At 43.1% G+C, this 19,932-nt stretch overlaps 1 protein-coding gene across 4 annotated transcripts in view; it reads left to right on the top strand.

The window, feature by feature from the left end:
• ash1l (ash1 (absent, small, or homeotic)-like) overlaps positions 1-19,932 on the top strand; it is a 43,566-nt gene that overhangs the window by 6,355 nt on the left and 17,279 nt on the right. For 3 of the 4 annotated variants that reach the window (XR_014274039.1, XM_082520597.1, XM_082520599.1), the window contains exons 4-23: positions 67-4,507; positions 7,460-8,129; positions 8,289-8,462; positions 8,599-8,693; positions 9,232-9,305; positions 9,387-9,432; positions 9,651-9,759; positions 10,470-10,676; positions 10,776-10,922; positions 13,816-13,924; positions 14,024-14,173; positions 14,723-14,790; positions 15,539-15,705; positions 15,871-16,023; positions 16,207-16,261; positions 16,671-16,803; positions 18,284-18,556; positions 18,966-19,052; positions 19,176-19,266; positions 19,762-19,900. Coding sequence is in view for 3 of the 4 variants with exons in the window: in XM_082520597.1 (XP_082376723.1) it covers positions 67-4,507; positions 7,460-8,129; positions 8,289-8,462; positions 8,599-8,693; positions 9,232-9,305; positions 9,387-9,432; positions 9,651-9,759; positions 10,470-10,676; positions 10,776-10,922; positions 13,816-13,924; positions 14,024-14,173; positions 14,723-14,790; positions 15,539-15,705; positions 15,871-16,023; positions 16,207-16,261; positions 16,671-16,803; positions 18,284-18,556; positions 18,966-19,052; positions 19,176-19,266; positions 19,762-19,900 (7,388 nt within the window). In the remaining variant the exon portion in view is untranslated. The remainder of the gene's footprint in view (positions 1-66; positions 4,508-7,459; positions 8,130-8,288; positions 8,463-8,598; positions 8,694-9,231; positions 9,306-9,386; positions 9,433-9,650; positions 9,760-10,469; positions 10,677-10,775; positions 10,923-13,815; positions 13,925-14,023; positions 14,174-14,722; positions 14,791-15,538; positions 15,706-15,870; positions 16,024-16,206; positions 16,262-16,670; positions 16,804-18,283; positions 18,557-18,965; positions 19,053-19,175; positions 19,267-19,761; positions 19,901-19,932) is intronic. The other variant, XM_082520598.1, reaches the window with a different exon arrangement.

The following is a 19,932-nucleotide window of genomic DNA, read 5'->3' as shown; positions in this document are numbered from 1 at the left end:
CATAATAATTATTCATCTCTATTATTCTCATTAATCCCTTGCCTTTTCTCCCTAACACCCTTCCAGGGTCCACCAAAGATGGATTGCAAGTCTGATTCAAAGTCAGACACAAAAGCAGCTACCACCACATCTGAGAGACCACTTAACCTTCACCGCCCTCCACCAGACAGCAAAACGCATTCCTCTGGGAAGAAAGCGCCAGCTCCGCAACCCAACCCCCGGACATCTTCACCATCTCCGCCATTATCTTTAACGAAAGAACCCAGCCTTGAAGGTGTTAAGCCTCCTCAATGCACCTACAGCACAGACAGTCAAAGAGATAAGGACAAAGGTCTTCAGAGTTGGGGAGCGCCAACCGTCACTGAAAAATTAGCTCAACTAATAGCAACTTGTCCACCATCCAAGACCCCTAAGCCAGCCAAACCTGCAAAGATTGATCCCAGCCCTCCTCTTCCGAGCTCAGGCTTTATGGCCCCTACAGCCAAGCAACGAGACAGAGCTTTGGCCAATAGGAACACATATTCAAGAATGGTTCACCTTTCTCCTCCACCTCCTGTGTCAAGACCACCTGGTCGGCCATATGGGTCTAGAAGCAAAGACAGTATTTTAGAAAATTCAACCACCCTGACGCCGCTGAGGAACGAGGACTTGGATGGGACTGGGAAAGCTGCTAGCAGCAACGGAAACAACAGTATCAGCATGAGCAGCACCAACAGCAGTAGTCGCAGCAACAGCCCAGCATTCACCTATGGCAATAACCGCCTGACAGTCCTGTCAAATGAAAGCAACAGTGACAGCAGCAACAGTAGCATTTCTAAGCAACCGTTACACCCTGCTCACTCCTTACCCCATACCACGTCACCTTCATTGTGTCCAATTTCATCATCTTCATCATCATCGGTGGAGCAGAGGACGGTGAGTGCAGTGAGTCACCTGGGCTCCCCTGTTCCCTCACAAGGACACCATGCACGAGAGTCTCCTGCCCTCGCAGAAGAAAGCAGTGCAGGTGAGCGAGAGCAAGACAGGGACATCCCCAGAGACTTATCCAAGTGCCCCCCTTCAGCAGCAACTGGAAGGCCAGAAGGGAAAGAGAAAGGGGGAAGCAACCAGTCAGTACGAGTTGAGAGGGGAAAAAGTTCTAGTCCAAGTAAACGTAGTCCCAACCAGGATAGTAACCGAAGCGGTTGGACTAGCAGTCCCACTGAGTCTATTAGACAAAGGACACCTTCCCCACTGGAGCCAGATGATGATGATGATGATGATGATGATGAAGATGAAGATGATGAAGAAGAAAGCCCACAGACGCCTCTTAGAGATGACTCTCCTGATTCATCCCTAGACTCTCCAGCAGAGCAGGACAGCAAACCCCTTAAAAAGCGCAGGGGAAGAAAACCCCGCTGGACACGTGTTATGCTAAAGGCCCAAAGTCAGAGAAGCCCGGACAGTCTCTTCACTGAGAACAAAACCACCATGCCTTTATCTTCAAGCCTGGAAATTCCAACGCCACCAGTTAAAAGACCTGTAGGCAGGCCCCCAAATCCAAATAAGGTCAAACCAAATCCTGTGTCACAAAATTCAGTGTCACAGCTCTTCCCACCCCAGCCTAAAAAAAGAGGAAGGCCAAAGTCTAAAATGCCAAGGCTTGATGCACCGGCCCGTGGGAATCCCCCTAACAAGCTACAACCCTCTAAGGTCTTTTCATCTTTGTTGAAGTCCAAAGAAGAACAGGACCCACCTGTTCTTCACCCCGAGGTAGACTTAAACCCTCCTAAACCTATGCCTAGGAAACGTGGGCGCCCCAAGCGCCTTCCTCCTACTTTACCCCAGGAGGGTCAGCCTCCCACGTTGGCTCCAGAAGCAGGGGAAAGATTCCGCAACAAAGGAAACGGGCAGCTTATCATGAAAACTATTATTGGCAAAATCAATAAGATGAAAAGCGTTAAGCGGAAGCGTATTCTCAGTCAAATCCTTTTAGGCCCAAGGTCCGAAGACACCCCTAAAGGCACCACTAGTAGCATGGCTGCAACAGCAGAAGCTGCAACGCAGTCGTTGTCATCCCTAGCTGCTTCTTTTGGAGGAAAACTAGGGCCTCAAATTAATGTCAGTAAAAAGGGCACAATATACATGGGTAAAAGGAGAGGCCGTAAACCAAAAGTGGCAACTAATGTCTCAGCTACAATGTCACCTTCAGAAACCTTTATATCTCCAAACACCACTTCCCCTCTTCATCCCCATCAGTCACAGTCCCATCAGCAGCACCAGCTCTCCTCAGAGGTTTTTTCCTCACCCTCCCTCTCACAGTTGAGTGGAGGCCACAGTCCCATCAGCGATGGTAGCTTTGTGGAGCCAGGCTCAGTGCACTTCGCAGGTCACTCTCATTATTCCAACTCCCATCATAGTCATAACACGTTTTCGCTTCCTCCTCCAACCTTTTCAGCTCCTAATCCTCGTAACCCAGTCATGGGCTCGATGTCATCGTCTGGTGTCCCAGTAGCCTCCCAGAAAAAGTCATCTTGCCGTGGATATCATCACCACCATCACCATTATAGGCAGCACTACCATTATCATAAGCTTTCCCCTCCCAGGCCACTCCATCCCACCTCCCCTGCCCCTCTGAGTGAGCTAAAAGAAGCCACGCCATCACCAGTGAGTGAGTCACACAGCGAGGAGACTGTGCCCAGTGACAGTGGTATAGGGACAGACAATAACAGCACCTCTGACCGTGGTGAGAAAGCTGGAGGAGCAGGTGGCTTGGGTGCAATTGGCATCCCACCTGGGATGGGTGGTGGATTATTAATGCCAGGGGTCATGGGTTCAGCTATGGGTCCAGGGATGGGCATTAACTCAAGGGGCAGGCGTCGACACAGCAATGTACTTATGGAACATCCTTCACCGTCTCCATCACCCCATGGGACAAGGTCATCGCCTGATCCCCGAAGATCTCACCCAGCAGCTCCCGCCACAACCTTAGTGGGACACAAGGAGAAACATAAGCACAAATGCAAACGCCGAAGCCATGGCTGCCCCGGCTATGACAAGCTAAAGAGGCAGAAGAGGAAACGCAAGAAGAAGTACTTACAGCTACGCTCCCGACGGCTCGACCCAGACTTCCTCGCTGAGCTGGACGAGATTGTTGTGCGACTAAGTGAAATACGCATAACTCACCGCACCACAGGGCACCGGCTCGGAAGCGGAATAGGCATAGCAGCGGGATCAAGTAGAGTGCCAGGGGTGGGTGGCAGGGCTGCTGGCGCCATAGGAGGCACAGGTGGCCCTCCACCGCATCATTATGTTCACAGAGACCTCCTGCCTACAATCTTCAGGGTTAACTTTGGCAGCTTCTACTCTCATCCACCATACTCCTGTGACCCGTTGCACTATGTTCGTAAACCGGATATGAAGAAGAAACGTGGACGGCCTCCCAAACTGAGGGAGTCTATGTCTGAGGTTCCATTTGTACCTGGACTTGGATTCCCCCTTTCAAGTGGAGGCTTCTACCACCCCTCCTATGTTCCTTACTCATCAGGACCTCTGGGGTTGGGCTATTACAGAGGTTATCCTCCAGCAAGTGCGCTGTATCCCCACCCACACCACCAGTCACCCCATACGGCCCCATCACATCACACTCACCACTCACCGTCTTTCCCACCTCCCCCCACATCTTTCTTACATCATCACCACCCATCACATCTCCTGCTGAACCACTCAAAGTTTCACAAGAAAAAACACAAGCTGCTAAGGCAGGAGTACCTGGGAGCAGGACGGCCTCCTGTCCTATACCCACCCATGTCCTCTGAGCTCTCCTTCAACTGGCACCACAAACATAAACACAGGCACAAACACAGAGAACGCTGTGCTGAGGATGACAGGGAGGAAGCAGCAAGAGGTGGATCAGGGAGCCGAGCTAGTGCAGGGATTTCTGACAGTGGAACATCTGGGAAAGGAGAGCGAGTTAGTGGTTTGGGAATGGCAGAGGCTTTACAGCGATGCCGCTTTGGACGAGACACTTCCAGCACCAGTGCCAGCAAGCAAGCTGCCACTACCTCTGCTAACTCCCCCTCTTCTTCCTCATCCTCATCTGCTGAAAGGTACAAGCGCAAAGAGAGCTCCATGTCCTGTCTCGGACCTTCAAGGCTTGCATTGGGCAACAGCTCAAAGGGCCACTCAGCTGAGCCCTGGTTCAGAATAGGCAACTCTGAAGCAGACTACTCAAAGCTGTCACGGAGTCAATTGGCTCCTGGCCAGGGTTCCTTCTCAGACGGACGGGCAGAAGACCCAGCGGGCTGCTCGGACAGTGAGGATGAGGAGCCTCTCACTCCCACAGAGGATGTAGAAACCCACGATTCTCCAAAGCGTACAAATCTGTTTGCTTCAGCAATCACCCGCACTTCACTGAAAGGAGGCAGGAGCAGAAAGACTGATGTAGTTACAGAGAGCTCCAGCTTCTCTCACATGGACCGGCCAATGAGGAAGGAACACTCAACATCAGCAGAGAGGAGAGAGATGGGTAAGGCACTTTTGGAATCTCTGTTGTTTGGGTTAGGAATAATTAAAAAAAAAAAAAAAACGAAACAAAAAAACATTTTCAGCTTTAGTTGACATTTATAGTAAAGGAGAATTTCTGGTGGTGGTTTATTTTTCTTTTTTTTCTTTATGTAGATCATAGGTAGTGATGGTGTATTTGGACAGCATTCCAATTAAATGTGCTCCTAGTGTACCCCATAGTAAAATTAATTTTATGGCAGAGCTTCAAAAAAAAAAAGTAAATGCAAAGTGGCAGGAAAACATAATTGCTTAATACCTTGCTTGAATAATCTTGGCATGTTTGTAGCATAGGTTATTAAAAACGTAATATTTTAAAGCAGCAGGGAGCAGTTTGCCTTCACCTCCTCTTGGATATTTCATCCATTAAATCCTTTATGATCTGTGTAGCTTTTCAAGCTTGTGTCTTTGATAACTTTTCTGTACAGAAAATCATTTGACCCAAATTAAATGTGACATTGTTAAAGGTTGCAGGAGTTAATTTTCCACCAAAATCATGCTTCCTAAAATAGTTCTGATGCAGTTGTATTGTGAATTCTGTGTCTAAATGTGATTGGCTGCTGTTTGATGGGCTTTATAGTTTTGGACAGCTCTGGCAAAACTGGCACAGTGTCCAATCATTTAGATCCGGCACTAACTCCTTTATGTGGGCAGCTGTTGCCATATGGCACAGCAACTGGGGTCTCAAATCCATACCTCACAACAAAACTGGAAAATTAACAATTCTCCAGTGTTAGGAAGAAAAAAAATACTAAGCTGGATGGGTCATTTATTTTAGTGAACAAGCCCACTTTAAAGACACAATGACATCTTGTTTGCATACGCTCTAACATTTGGTAGCTCTTAGTAGTGGTTACCAGCATGGCAAAAAAAGCATACATAATTGCTTAAACTAGCTCCTTTGTGTGTGTGGTTAGCCACAGTTATAGATATAGCATTTCTGCCAGGGCTCATCTTGCTAGAAGGGTGGAGTATTTTGTTAACGTGCTATACTTAGTAGTCTTTTCCCTCAAAAGCTCAGAATGTGGGGCCTAGTCCTATCCATCGGTACACCCAGCACCTGGGTTGGTTTAATGTTGCTGATGTAAGACACAGTGCCGTGGTAGAGATCTCGCTTCATCTGTGAGGCTCTTAACGAGCTGTAACGTGTGTATGAGCACTGGTAGGCTGACTGTATGTGAGTATCACCTAATGTTTATGCGTGTGTCTATGAGTAATATGGGAAGCCGAAAGGTCCTTGTTGAGGCAGCATGATGCAGTTCAAACCAAGCCAGGGTAATCCTGGATTAGAGTTTAGGAGATGGGGTCACCCAGCGGTCACAGACAGAACTGTGAAGGTAGGGGAGGCCAAGGGTGGGGACTGGGTTGCCACACAACGCAAGTGGGGAATGACAGAAGTTGACAAATATACAATGACAGGGTAGTGGGTGTAGAGATAGTGACGTGTAGCAAAAAGAGTGCAAGGGATGTTTTGGAAAAGGACGTGTGAATAGATGTGAAAGAGGTTTCCGTTGAGATGGGCAGATTCAAAGAGTGTCACAGCACCTTGGACTGTTAAAAATATGGTTCAGTGATTGGCTAATTAACTGATCATCGCACTCTGACCTTATATTACAGGGTGATTTGCGGTCTGCTGTGTGTCAGTTCAGTACTGTCTAGTAAAGGAGGAGGAGGTTGTACTTTCAGGTGCTTCCTTATTTCCTTATTGTGGTCACCACAGCAGATCGATCTGCATGTTTGATTTGGCACACATTTTATGCTAAATGTCCTTATTTAAAAAAAACCCTACCATGAAGTAAAGAGGGTTTAATCTAAATGCATACACAATGTGTCTAATGATTCATTCAGACTTGTACAGTTGCCAGCAACTTCTATCCACTTAAGTGTATGAATTGTTATATTATTATTTTGGCATTTCTTTTGAAAGTCATATTTCAGCCAAAATAAACCATTTGTATGGGTGACCAAAAAATGAAAGGATTTTGAGTTAGGAGTAAGAGTAATGCTTCTTTTTGTCAAGTAAAAAGACATATTAAATGCGTTAAATGAAACTGTGTAAAGTTTGATGGTGTAGACATTCTTAAAACATTAGGGTCTGTCTGAAATGAAAAAAATAAAAACAACTTAGAAATATGGTTTCCTAAGGTCAGACCAGGGAAGGAAGTATTCTAAGAAGATGCAGGAGATCAATATTAATGAGGGGAAAAATAGCAGCACAGTTTCTTTAGCCTCTCACTTTCTATTTCCATACCATTCCAAAACCCGTATTTTCTTATTTTTTAGCCATTCTGCTATTACTTAATTATGGGATTTGGGTCATTTGTCTTGTTTCATCACCCAGAGTGTCTTCTAAGGTTCAGGGCATGGACTGCTTCCCTGACATTGTCTCGTAAAATTCACTCATTTTTAATTCATTGTCCTTTAAAGGATTGCAAAGCAGTCCCAGACTATGATACCTCCTCCCCCATGCTTCAAGGCTGGTTGAAGTTTTGTTGTTAGTGTACAGTGTCCTTTAAACATTTTTTTTCTTCATTTGTGTAAAGAATATTGTTGGAAGTGTTGGAATACATCTAGGGGATGATTTACACACTTTAGAGGTGCTGCGGGTTTTTTTTTTATGTACTTGTTTTTGTTTTCTTATAGAAGAAATATGACCAAAGAACAAGTTGTACTGATTTCAGCAGTTTTTCTGCATTTTAGCAGATTTTTTCTGCTACTCTTGGATTAACAAAAATCAAAAAGGAATGAAGTGTGATTAGAAGCATGTATGAGAATAGAAAAGGACCTAAAGGAACAAGAGAAGACATGCATAAGCATAGTATCACTGTTTCCTGAGTGCTGACGTGTTAACTGTCCTGTTGCTACTTAGCATTTTTAAGATTCATTTAGACCATTCATTTTCTGTTTCTCTCCTCAGGGTCATCAGGTATCCAGACAAGGGGTGTTACACTCCCAACCTCGGAAGAACCTGAAGGATCCCTGCACCACCGCCAACAGCACCATCATCAGTCTTCTCTGTTTCACTCCCACAGCTCAACCTCCTCATCCTGCCTCTCTCCCTCTCAGGAGTGTTGCCTGGATGTCTCACTGTCTCACAACTCCCATCGCGTACAGCCCTCCAAATACAGTCTGCTCCATGTCAACAAAATCCTGCGTGCCAAGAAGCTGCAGAGACAGGCCCGTACAGGAAACAACATGGTAAAGAAGAGGGGGCCTGGACGTCCTAGGAAACACCCGTTACCCTCCCCACCACCGTCCCCTCCACCTGTGGTAGAGTTGAATCAAGTCCGGCACCGGGAGAAAGGGGTGGAACGGTTAGCAGAGGGAAGAGGGTGGGAGGGTGATACTGTGACTGATGCTATTGAGTCGGTAGTCCAGGGGCAACGCAGAAAAGGTCAGAAGCGAAAGCACTGGGAGAGAGAAGGGGATGAGGAAGAGGAGGAGGATGTGGAAGAGGACAGGGAGGCTGAAGACATGGAGGGACACTTGCCTGAAAGAGAGGAAAACCTAGGGAGCCTTGTGGCAAGGTCCAGACCTGGGACAGGAAGGAGCTGGCTTACCCAAGATGAGCTACAGAGCCTTCATGGGTAAGCAAATTATAATACACTATTGCATATTCAACAAGACTGGACTTGAGAGACTCTTCTCTATGACAGTGAAAACTAATATTAGGATTCAGTGGTGGTATGTATAACATTTATTAAGTCCAGTTGTCACTAGAAACCAAGTCATGTTTCTATCTTTAGCTCAGTGGAAACCAAGCCAGATGGCCACTGCTCATCAGAGGGCCCAGGCCCTGTCTCCAGGGAACAAGCTCCACCTATGCCCATAGCCACCCAGCGAGAGAAAAGACCAGCACGACCTCCGAAGAAGAAGTTCCAGAAAGCGGGGTTATATTCTGATGTGTACAAAACTGAAGAGTGAGTCTTAGGGGCGTGGAGATCCAAATCCTCTCCCTACTAATCCTTAATTCAGATAGCAACACTTCATAGTGTCATACAGTTTTTCTGCACAGCCAGTGAAATGCCTTCACATTTTTCTTTTCCTCTTCTACAGCCCCCGTAGTCAGTTTCTGCAGCTGAAGAAAGAGAAGCTAGAGTATATACCTGGGGAACATGAGTATGGATTGTTTCCTGCTCCAATACATGTTGGTGAGTTTTAAAATTAATTAGTTGAGATTTTTGCTATTGATTTATTTTATGATCATCAAAAAAAAAAAGAATTTAAGAAGCAAGGAGTTTTTAAACACTAAAAACCAAGTTATTTATTCATAGTGTAGTCATTTAATCATTTACCTAACAAGTAAACGATAGAAAAGAGACAAATTGGGGAATATGGGAACAGCTGAAAGTAGATTTAATTATTTATTTAGTTGAAGTTTTGAGCACATTTCTTAAATTTCTTTATGCAGAATTCAGTCGTTGGCAGGTTTCACAAATTTGAATTTCTCAGTTAGCTGTATGACTTGCCAAGGGAGGGAAAGTAAAACCTAGAAAACCTCATTTTGCTTCAGTCCGTGTCCAAGATTCAAACGGCTCTAGTAAATTATCCAGATAAACCTGTTTCTTGGAACAGGACTCTCCTCTGTTTATCACAGGCCTGTGTTTTCAGCTATGATAAGATGAAGCATAAATACAACGGACTGATTTTTCTCTCTTCCCAAATCCCCCCCACCCCCCACCCACCCAGGAAAGTACCTGAGACAGAAACGCATTGACTTCCAGTTGCCTTACGACATCCTATGGTTGTGGAAACATGATCAGGTGATCAATCTTTCTGAGGTTCTTAGTATGTATTTTTGTTTCGACCACTTTTGTATTTACCGCTCTATTTCTTCCTTTCAGCTACACAAGAGGCCTGATGTCCCCCTTTATAAAAAAATAAGATCAAGTGAGTGAAAGGATTTTTTTTTTTAAATTTCAAAAAAAAAAATTTATATATAATTTGTAGCTTTGTTAAACTCAGGTGTTTCCCTATAAATATATAAGATAAGGATATTTGCTTCACTAGTTACAAAAACAGGAATTAAAGATGTGTGTCTACAGTTCAACTTTGTGTGTCAAACACTGTAAGAATGATATGGTAATACTCTGTTTTATGTTTTATAGATGTTTATGTGGATGTGAAGCCTCTCTCTGGTTATGAAACAACTACATGCAACTGTAGACTTCCCGAAGACTCAACTGAAAAAGGCTGCATGGATGAATGCTTGAATAGGTAAAGATACACCATCATAATTGGTTGTTTTCAACAAGTCTCATGTTACTTTTCAGTATTCAGATGAAGCCATGTGCTTGTTTAGAAATGTTATTTTACATCGCTTTGTTTTAGGAATTAAGTGATTTTGAATAGAGGGCAAAACATGATGTCAAGACAGGAATGCCAGCCATTGCACTCCATCTCCATCTTCAGGCTGTCTTTCTCTCCAGTCAAACTTATCTCCATAGGAAGGGGATTTTTTTTTTTTTTTATTGTTTGTAACCAGTATATCCTCTTCAATCTGACATCTTAAGTGTTGCAAACCTATTGAGTTTTTAGCATGCAGCAGAGCAAAGTAAAAACAGTAATGTGCTTCAGATGTTGTACAGAAACCATGCCTCAGGGGTGCTGAAAACAAGCAAGCACTGGCTGTTGAAAATATCCCTGTGGCACTGCAGCAGTTGACAGCGTTTTGTAACAGCTTGGCAAAGGTGTTAGTTTCTTCCATGGTTCTGATTGGATAGGGCATTTTACAGTTGAGAATGAGTGGACTGATTCAGAGGTCTGGAGTTTTGGGGATGGGGGGGTTGTCATGGTAATCAAGAAGCTTCTCGGATGACAGGTAATAACATCTTCAAGAAACTTACATAAGTCCAGTTGCTTTTCTTTCCAAGCTCCAATAATGGCAGCCTTATTTTATAATTTTTTAAAAAAATTATTTTTCACAGGATGAGCTTTGCTGAGTGTTCTCCCAGCACGTGTCCATGTGGAGATCATTGTGACAACCAGCATATCCAGAGACACGAGTGGGTCCAGTGTCTGGAGCGTTTCCGCACTGAGGGCAAAGGGTGGGGCATCCGCACCAAGGAGTCTCTCCGCTCAGGACAGTTCATCATTGAGTATTTGGGTGAAGTTGTTAGCGAACAGGAGTTCAGGTGAGATGGACATCTTCATTGCTATACAATGAAACTAGTGTTAGATGATGTATATTTCTTTCTCTTATCTTCAACACATTCCTACCTTCCATGTTTTAGGAGTCGCATGATGGAACAGTACTTCTCCCACAGTGGCCACTACTGCCTGAACCTGGATAGTGGCATGGTGATTGATAGCTACAGAATGGGCAATGAAGCGCGTTTCATAAACCACAGCTGTGAACCCAACTGTCAGATGCAGAAGTGGTGAGTGTCACAGCAGCCTTGAACTGTTTCCCTGCTAATGCCCTTGTGGTGCTTTTAGGTGCTTACCAAAGAACAGATTTGGCTAAGCCTTTTTGGCTCTGAGCACGAGCAGTTGCCACAAGTTGTTAGGGATGGGATAGAGGCCTGGTGTGAACCACATTTGGTTTACAGATATAGAGTACTGCTTTTATACTCACTATGTGTCTATAATAGTCCAAATCGGTATAGGTTACCATGTGAGGCAGATATTGTCAGGTCGATTTAGTCACAGGGGATATTAGGGCACAGTGTTAAACAAGTGATGCTGTTCAATGTGACAGCAGTGTCACAGGAGCTCATTGCAAAGTCTTCTAGCTTGATACTTCAGTATTTCGGTGGCTTTCTTGAAAGTCGGGGCATGTTAAAATAGACCAGCCTATTACCTAAATAGGCTGTCTGTGTGTTATTAAAATGGTCTTCTCTGCAACCGACTATAGCTATAACACACTAGGAATGGCCCAAAAGATGGTACCGTGGAATTTAGACAACTGGAGACAAGGCCAGCTACATAAAGTCCAGCCACGACCAGGGGTTATAGTAGGTAACAGTGCAGTATAATGATGTTGCAGCTCAAAATAATGTTTATTTATTGTGTGCCTTGCTTGGTGCAGCCCCTCTGTCTGAAATGAGCTATTTAACTCTTTTCTCATTAAAGCCACTCTACCTTTAAGACCATTTGATTGCTGCTACTGGCAAACAAAAAAGGTTGGAGCAGCAGGTTTGGAGAACAGGACATCCATCCTCACAAAAATACCAGTAACTAAGCATTTAATGCTGTCTGAAGCCTGTTATTACCTCCGCAAACACAGAACTGATTATTTGAAAATGTGCCATGTGGAATATGTGCAGGCACCATAGTAACAGTATGTAATAAATAACGCAGAAATTGGGGAAAAGCCTATTATATTCATGCAGCTGTACAGTTAAACCAGTTGAACAGACCTTGATAAGTAGTCACTGTGAATGCTAGGCAGTATTTGTTGCCTCTCTTTTGGTATCGTACATAATAGCTCTAAAAGACACACGTGTTGCAGGTGCACCGCTCTGTAAATGAGAAGGCTCTACCTTGAAACCCCAACCTTATTAATGTGGTTGTGGTAATCTGATGAGATCACCTCACTCCTTTTCTTCCAGTGTTCAGAGACCTTAATGGCTTAAAGCCCTTACACCTGCCAAAACAATTCTCTTTTTTTCCTGAGGGCTTGTTCTCGCAGCATGTTTAAATCCACAGCTCATGGAGACCTGGCTGAGCAGGCCTCCCTTTGCCTCGCTTTTCTAAGTGAAACCTGCTTAGTTTATCTTTAGTTCTTTTAGTGAATGTGCCAACTCCGTTAGAGGATTTGATTGTTGAAAGCTAATGACGACATAGAGTTTACTATCACGTTGTACCCTCTGCCCTCCAACGTAGACCAGTTCACAATCTAGGACACAGGTCTGCAGGTGCCTGCGTGCACTCCTGAAATAAAAGACTCTACAAGGATGGAGGATTTTCAGCACAAAGCCTGACGAGTCATCCGTCTTGTCACAGAAGAGAGATTACATGCAGCCGGGCCTTAGATACAGCTGTAGTGGCTGAAGACAATGCGCTGAATCAGCTTTTTACCCCTATATAAGGAATAAATTATCAAGCGGCTGGCAAGCAGAATGGTGTGTTTTATTCTTACAAGAATAGTGAAAAGCTGGAGCGCTGCTTCATTTGGAGAGAGGAAGAAAGGCATTACTTGTTGAACATTTGTCACACTGACTATTCCCTTTTTGTCCCAATTTTAAAACTGGGTTTGATGTAATTGACTAATATTACATTTTAACTTTAAAATGAAAGCTTTGCTTCAGGGAGAAATTTGTGTTTGTACATCCTTGTGTAAAAGGGATATACCGTAATATGTTTTGGATGTAGTTAGTGATTTTTTTTTTTATCCCTAGCCTAGAACTATACCCCTTGAAAAAGTGAATCTTTTCATGTGATCAAGTCAAAATGTTCACTATTAACCTGAAAAATAGACATTTGGGTATAATTATATAATGAACTGAAATCATATACCTGTTACCTAACCTTTTGGAAAGTGTGATTCAGTACTTAGTACCGTTTCCTCACAGCAACAAATGTTCTGGATTTGGATCTCTTGGTTGATGGAAGCATCTAAGTGTGGTTTGCACTTGGACTTTGTGATTTTCCCTCAGTTGTATGTGTTAAAGCACTTATGTTGCAAAGAATGGAGTGACCTATGAATATCATTAACTGTATATAAAAGGTGGACTGTTTTGAATACCTCCATTCTGTTTCTTCTGAGCCAGAGCAGACTAGAACTGGTGATGGTGGCGTGCTAAACCTTAAGCTGAAACTAGCAAGCTTGACTCATGAGATTTGTAAAATTGTAAAATGATTTTAGCCAAAGAGCTACTGTCCCTGATGACATTTCTTAATTTGAAGTGTGAATACATTGCAATAAAGTGCCAGCAGCAAAAACTGCACCATGCTGTAAATTTAGCAATATAGCATGGGAGTCTATGAAGATTGGTTTGCTTTTGGATTCAGCCTCAAGAGTCCACGAGAGGAACTGTCCTGAGGCTGCAGGCTGCTGGTCAGTGAAACCACAAAAACACTGCAAATAGAAGTTCATGTAGTATCCTTCTAGTTGTTGTACAGGCCCTTTTGGGACAGTTGTTACTACAGTAAGCTCAGATTTTGAAATGGAATCACCGAACTGCTATTTTATAAAAGCTGTTCCAGAGCCTGAAGGCAGGTTAAAACTTACCATGCTTCTTGCTTCCTTTCATCTCCTTAGAATATCTCCTTAAGTATTAAAAATCTCATAAAAGCTTCACTCATTGTAATAATTCTCATTTCTTGCAGGTCAGTGAACGGGGTGTACAGAATAGGTCTCTTTGCTCTCAGAGACATCAGCAGCGGGACTGAGCTCACCTACGACTACAACTTCCGTTCCTTCAATACAGAAGAGCAGGTGAAGCACTAGGAACAGTTTTGGAAGAACGCTTATTTTCAGACGTTCTGTTGCACCTGTGCATATTTCTCACATACTGTACTGCACTTTTCTCTGCAGCAAGTTTGCAAATGTGGCTCAGAGGGCTGCAGGGGCATCATCGGAGGGAAGAGCCAGCGTATTAATGGGTTGCCTGGGAAATCAGGAGGGACTCGGCGGCTCGGTCGACTCAAGGAGAAGAGGAAGTCCAAACACCAGCTCAAGAAACGAGTGAGTGATGCATATAGATGGAAGTGGTGAGAGTTTGCGGTGGGATCAGGTCACTTGTAATTAAGACTGGATAATGGCTTTTTTTTTCTCCTATTACACAGAAATGGATTCCCTTGCAGCTTAATATCTTGTGTTAAAAAATTTTAATGAGGGAAAACTAACATTTTAATTGAATAGAAATCTAACTATCCTGGTAGATTTCAGGTGCAGTATCTATGTAGGGCACAAATCTTTCTTTGTCTCAGAGGTGCTCTTAGTGGGCCACGGGATTTCTAAAAAAAGTAACTCGGAGTACCTTAAAGGGTATAGTTTTGCATTAGTGACCTAAAATGTTTTCTGAACTTGCATGAAATCAGGAGTAACCTGCAAGTTATAGTGGGTTCCTCATTAATCATAATGGCAGTTCAATCCCCAACCCTCATTTAATCCCTCTGTGGCTCCTAAAGACTGAAGAGCACCTTGAATGGTGTTGTCACCGATGTGTGTGAATGAGAAACTGTTTAAGATGAGAAGACAGGGATTGTTTAATGGGACTTTTGTTATCTTCAGGAGGAAGAGTCAAGTGACAGCAGCAAGTTTTACCCTCATCTGATGAAGCCCATGTCCAACAGAGAGAGGTAAAAACATAAACGGACACACAAGATAAGAAGAGGAAGCATAACTCTAGTGGGCCAACTGATAAATTGTGTTTGGGTTCCCACGCATCCTTAAAAGTATAAATCTGACCTGTAGGCTTGTGAGAGGTTTTATATTTTAAGGTGGTAATACTAGTATCAATGAAATATGTTTCTTTATCTGTGAGTGCAATGACCTTTTAAATTTCTGCATTTTTGCTGAAAAAAATGGTAACAATGAGAATTTAAGCAGTTGAGCCCACTTTTTCCACTGCTTGTTGATGATCAGTCAGGAGGCAAAATGTTTCTCCCACTGAAAATGCAACATCCAGATGAGCAGAATTAACTTTCTGGGATTTCCTTACCTGATAATTGAGCATGCGTCAAGTCAACCACCCACACAGTTTCCAAAGTGATTTCCTGTTTCAGTCACATGAATCAAGCAGGGATAAAATAGCAGAAACTTTTTTTTTTTTTTAAAAGCCATCACCAGTGATAGACATAATCACAATTCCTTTAAGACTTGTACACAGGAATCTGCTTGAACCCCTCATTCATATGCACCTGGGAAGCCAGTGACACATTTTTATTAAATTTCTTTTTCCATTGCACATAATGCTTGCTTCTCCATTCTAATAGAGTGGTTTATTAATACACAAGACATATATATGTCATTTAAAAGTAAAAACTTCTCAACTCATGAGGTGTGAGTTGATGGTAACACATTTAAACGGTCTCCTTTGATTTCCAGAAACTTTGTGTTGAAGCATAGAGTTTTTCTCTTGAGGAACTGGGAGAAGATGAGGGAGAAACAGGAGCTGCTGAAAAGAGAGGGCGAGAGAGAGAGGGATGCCAGCAGCCTGTCCATGTATACGCGCTGGGGAGGAGTCATCCGTGATGATGGCAACATCAAGTCAGGTACAAGCTTAAGAAATTCAGTTGCAAGTAATTTAAGCTATGTAAAGAATAGTGTACGATAAAGGGGACACAGACATTTATTTTTGAAATGTAGACAAAATTCAGAGACTGTAAATATGCAGATGTTTTAGACGTTAATGCTGAATGGTCATATCTTGTGTCCAGACGTGTTCCTGACGCAGTTCTCAGCCCTGCAGACGTCACGGTCGGTACGCACACGAAGGCTAGCTGCAGCCGAGGAAAACACAGAAGTAACACGCACCGCTCGCCTTGCTCACATCTTCAAGGAGATTTGTGACATGATAACCAGCTACAAGGGTAAGTGACCCCGGTCACGCTGATATTCTCATTAGTATGACCTCTAGCCTGATCTGGGGTCTGATCAGGCTTCTTGAAGGAATCTTTCAGTGCCTCGGTGTAGCTGTCCACTGTTTACTGAATGATAAGAATCTGTGATTGAAAAATGATGACAGGAATGTTATTATTTTCTTTTAATCTCAGACTCCGCTGGTCAGACACTTGCTGCCCCGCTGGTGAACCTCCCATCTCGAAAGAGGTAAGAGTGTAAACCTGCATATCGACAAGCTGTTTCATGTTTACCAAACAGCGCCTACTTATGTTATCTGGTCTATCTGTGTACAGCACCCACGTAGTGTAACAGTTTTATCTCTCGCCACACACAATCGTGACAGCCTGTGTGTTGATGCTTGTCCAGTATTGATAGTAATCAGCTGGTGTCAAAACAATAGCAGCTTATTATTTTTCTTCAGCTACATGGTAAAAAAAAAGCTGTTATAATCTGGGATTTGTTGCCCTGTATGCTCATAGAAATTTGAGTTTTGGTTGAATCTGATTTAATAAGTTTTGAACTGAATGTTCTCCTTCCTTTTTTTGTCCTCCCACCCACCTCTGCTACTGACAAACCAAATTTGGAGCCTAATTCTTTTATCTTTGTGCACCATCAGGAACAGCCAGTACTATGAGAAGGTGTCTGACCCGCTGGACCTGAGCACCATTGAGAAGCAAATCCTCACGGGCCATTATAAGACGGTTGAAGCATTTGACACAGACATGCTCAAAGTATTTCGCAATGCTGAGGTAGGCAAAGGACCAGTTCACATGTTTGTAGTAGAAGAAATTAGGATTTTATTTATTAGTAATGATCAGAAGCTGTTCAAGTAAAGCAGCTAAACTGAGGAACTCAGATCTCTGTGATGCATTCCTTAGTTTGCATTTTTAGATCCATAAAAAAAGAGGTAGATTAATCCAATGAGAATTTTAAAAAATGCGGGTAGAAATTGAGGTGCACTCACTAGCCACTCAATGTAACCATGCCTAGATGACCTGAATATTTTTATTTAGAAACTCAGTGAAATGTAAATACCAGCATATTAGTTTGTTCTATCATCTCTGCTCTCTCTTAATTACTTGCTAGCTCTCTCAATGAGTACTTCCTTTATTGATCTTTTAACTTTAATTTTTATATTGCTAGATAATAAGATTCCTGATTCATCCATTATTAATATTATTGATATATATACTTCATTGTGTGAATGGAACAGCTGCACATCAGCTTGAAAATCACTGAAGATGTAGAGAGTAAGAGTCTATGAAGCAGCTGGAAATAAATTGTGTTCCTATTTCAACTGGTGAAAATTCACAAGTTTATGCTGCTAGTAGTCTAATAACATGTCCTGAGGGATACACTCATCCATGAAAATGATAGTTTTCTGAAATTTTTGGTTTGGTGTCAAACTACTTGCTTAATCAGTGTCATAGATCTGTTAGACCGTTTGTTAGCAGTCATTAGAAACTCAAACATGCTGGTGGCACGAAGGCATTCAGCTGTTGGAGCATCCAGTCTTAATCTTTGAGTGACGCGGCCATGCCGTGGACTCTTGTGTGTAATCTCAGACTCTTAGAGCTCAATTATCAAAGGGCCTCGTCAAATTGATACTTAACGCTGTTATTGTGCAGCTTCAACACTTTCTTCCTCCCACTCAGTCATTGCTTTTCTTTCTCCTGTCTCGCACACAAAAACCTCCCAAATGGAACATAACTTCGCGACTGCTGATCCTGTGTGCACATGTTGCAAGGCTGTTTGATTTACATCTGTATAGCTAAGCAGTTTAAACAAGTGCCACTTGAAAAGCTCTCAGGGCAGCTTACTCTTCCAGTCAGAGAAGTTTGAAGTGGACGTATAAATTAGAATCACCCTCTCGCCCCAAGGCCCTTTCTGGCGGACTGAAAAAGTGTGAGAGGAATGTGAATTACTGTTGAATGTGGGTGTAGCCTTGCCGGTGAAATTTTGGCAGCTGCAAAGACAGTTTTGAATGAATCTTTCTGTGTCGGTGACCTTTGTCCTGCAGGAAATTGCCCGTAGACTTTCAAGGATGAACAACTCAAAGCCTTAACCGTGCGAGTGAATGATGAGCGTGTAATTCTGGGGTCAAATGAGCATTCCTCAGCTTTAAATATCGATCACTTTATGGTGTCTGTGAGGTCCTGTTATCCTTTTGCTCTGCCAGTAACGGATTGATTTAAAAGATTTTCAGCAACTGTCTCGTTTTCCCACCAGAAATATTATGGGAAGAAGTCATCAATAGGCAGAGATGTCTGTCGGCTGCGGAAAGCCTACTACAGTGCTCGTAATGAAGCTGCAGTCCAGATTGATGAGATAGTGGGCGAGACCGCCAGCGAGGCAGACAGCTCAGACTCGCTGGACCGTGACCACGGTCATCACCACCACACAGGAGGGCCCGGGTCTCACGACAAGGATGACGATGTCATCCGTTGCATCTGTGGAATGTACAAGGATGAAGGTCTGATGATTCAATGTGAAAAGTGTATGGTAAGTAAAAAAATATCAGAAACAGTCTTTACTTCGACCTCTCTTCTTTTATCTCACTTGCTGATGGTGTAGAACTATTTTAGCGTCTCTCTAAAGACTTCACCTATCTGAGAAGTACTTTGTCAAGGAGATTTTCCATGCAGAGGATGCAGGCAGTCTTTTGTGTGTGTTGTCTGTTATTTTTAGATACAGAAAATGAGGAGGATAACAAATACTGAAGGAGCTTAAGTTCAGAGGTTCAGAAACAGTCAAGGTGGTGAATCACTAACGCAGAGGGTTTTTTTTTTTTTTTGGAGCATTTCATTCGAGCTGTAACTCAATGTTACTTACAGTAAATGGTTTGAAAAGTCTTCTTTTTTCTTTTTTGTCTTATGCATTTATGTGATTTAATAATTTTTTCCCATCATAGGTGTGGCAGCACTTTGACTGTATGCGACTGGAGACTGAGGTGGAGCACTATCTGTGTGAACAGTGCGATCCCCGGCCTGTAGATAGGGTGCGTCTGTTGTTTCGAAATCACAGTGGATGATGAACTCCTTAAAGTCTGTTTTTTGTTTGTTTGTTGGTGTTGTTGTTTTTTGGCTAGAAGTGTCTCAGATGTGTCTTATCCTCACTACAGGAAGTCCCCATGATACCCCAGCCCAGCTACGCCCAGGCTGGCTCTGTCTACTACATCTGTCTCCTTAGAGATGACCTGCTGCTACACCAAGGTATCTAAATCATAAAGCAATCGTAAGCTCACGCATGCCTGGAAAACTCCCTGTACTCACAGAGAAATGTATCATTTTGATGCAATGATTTGCATGCTGTGTTACTTGAGGGCAACCTGACGTGATTGATGTGGTTATACATGCAAAAGTGTGCACTTTTGACCACACCCAACCACATCTGCCTCAACGGTTAGGAGTGGTCAGAAGTGAAACAGCTTGAAACTTTGAATCAGAAACATTCATTTCAGCTTAAGGCTGAGTTGTTCTTTAAGGTTTGTTTTTGTCGATTATTTTATTGCAAATGCCATAATGTATTATTGCAACTTATCAATAGACATTGCTTAAAAAAGTTTCTCTAACTTCTCTGCAAACTTTAGACATACAAGAGATCTGCAGCGGAGAGAGTCTGATATTCTAGGTGACTTAAGTGGTCAGATTCTTGTGAGACATATTATTGTAGATAAGTAACTGATCTCTGTGTTTGTTTGTGTGCAGGTGACTGTGTGTATCTGATGAGAGACAGCAGACGCTCACCTGAGGGTCAGCCTGTCAGACAGTCTTACCGTCTCTTGTCTCACATCAACCGAGACAAACTCGACATCTTCCGAATTGAGAAGCTGTGGAAGAACGAAAAGTAAGTTTATTACCTAAACAGGCAGGGAGAAT

This window comes from Aulonocara stuartgranti (assembly GCF_965226115.1).
Source record: "Aulonocara stuartgranti genome assembly, chromosome: 22".
Classification (NCBI taxonomy): Eukaryota; Metazoa; Chordata; class Actinopteri; order Cichliformes; family Cichlidae; genus Aulonocara; species Aulonocara stuartgranti.
The sequence above is the reverse complement of the archived record's forward strand: the minus strand, read 5'-3'. Positions and strand labels throughout refer to the sequence as shown.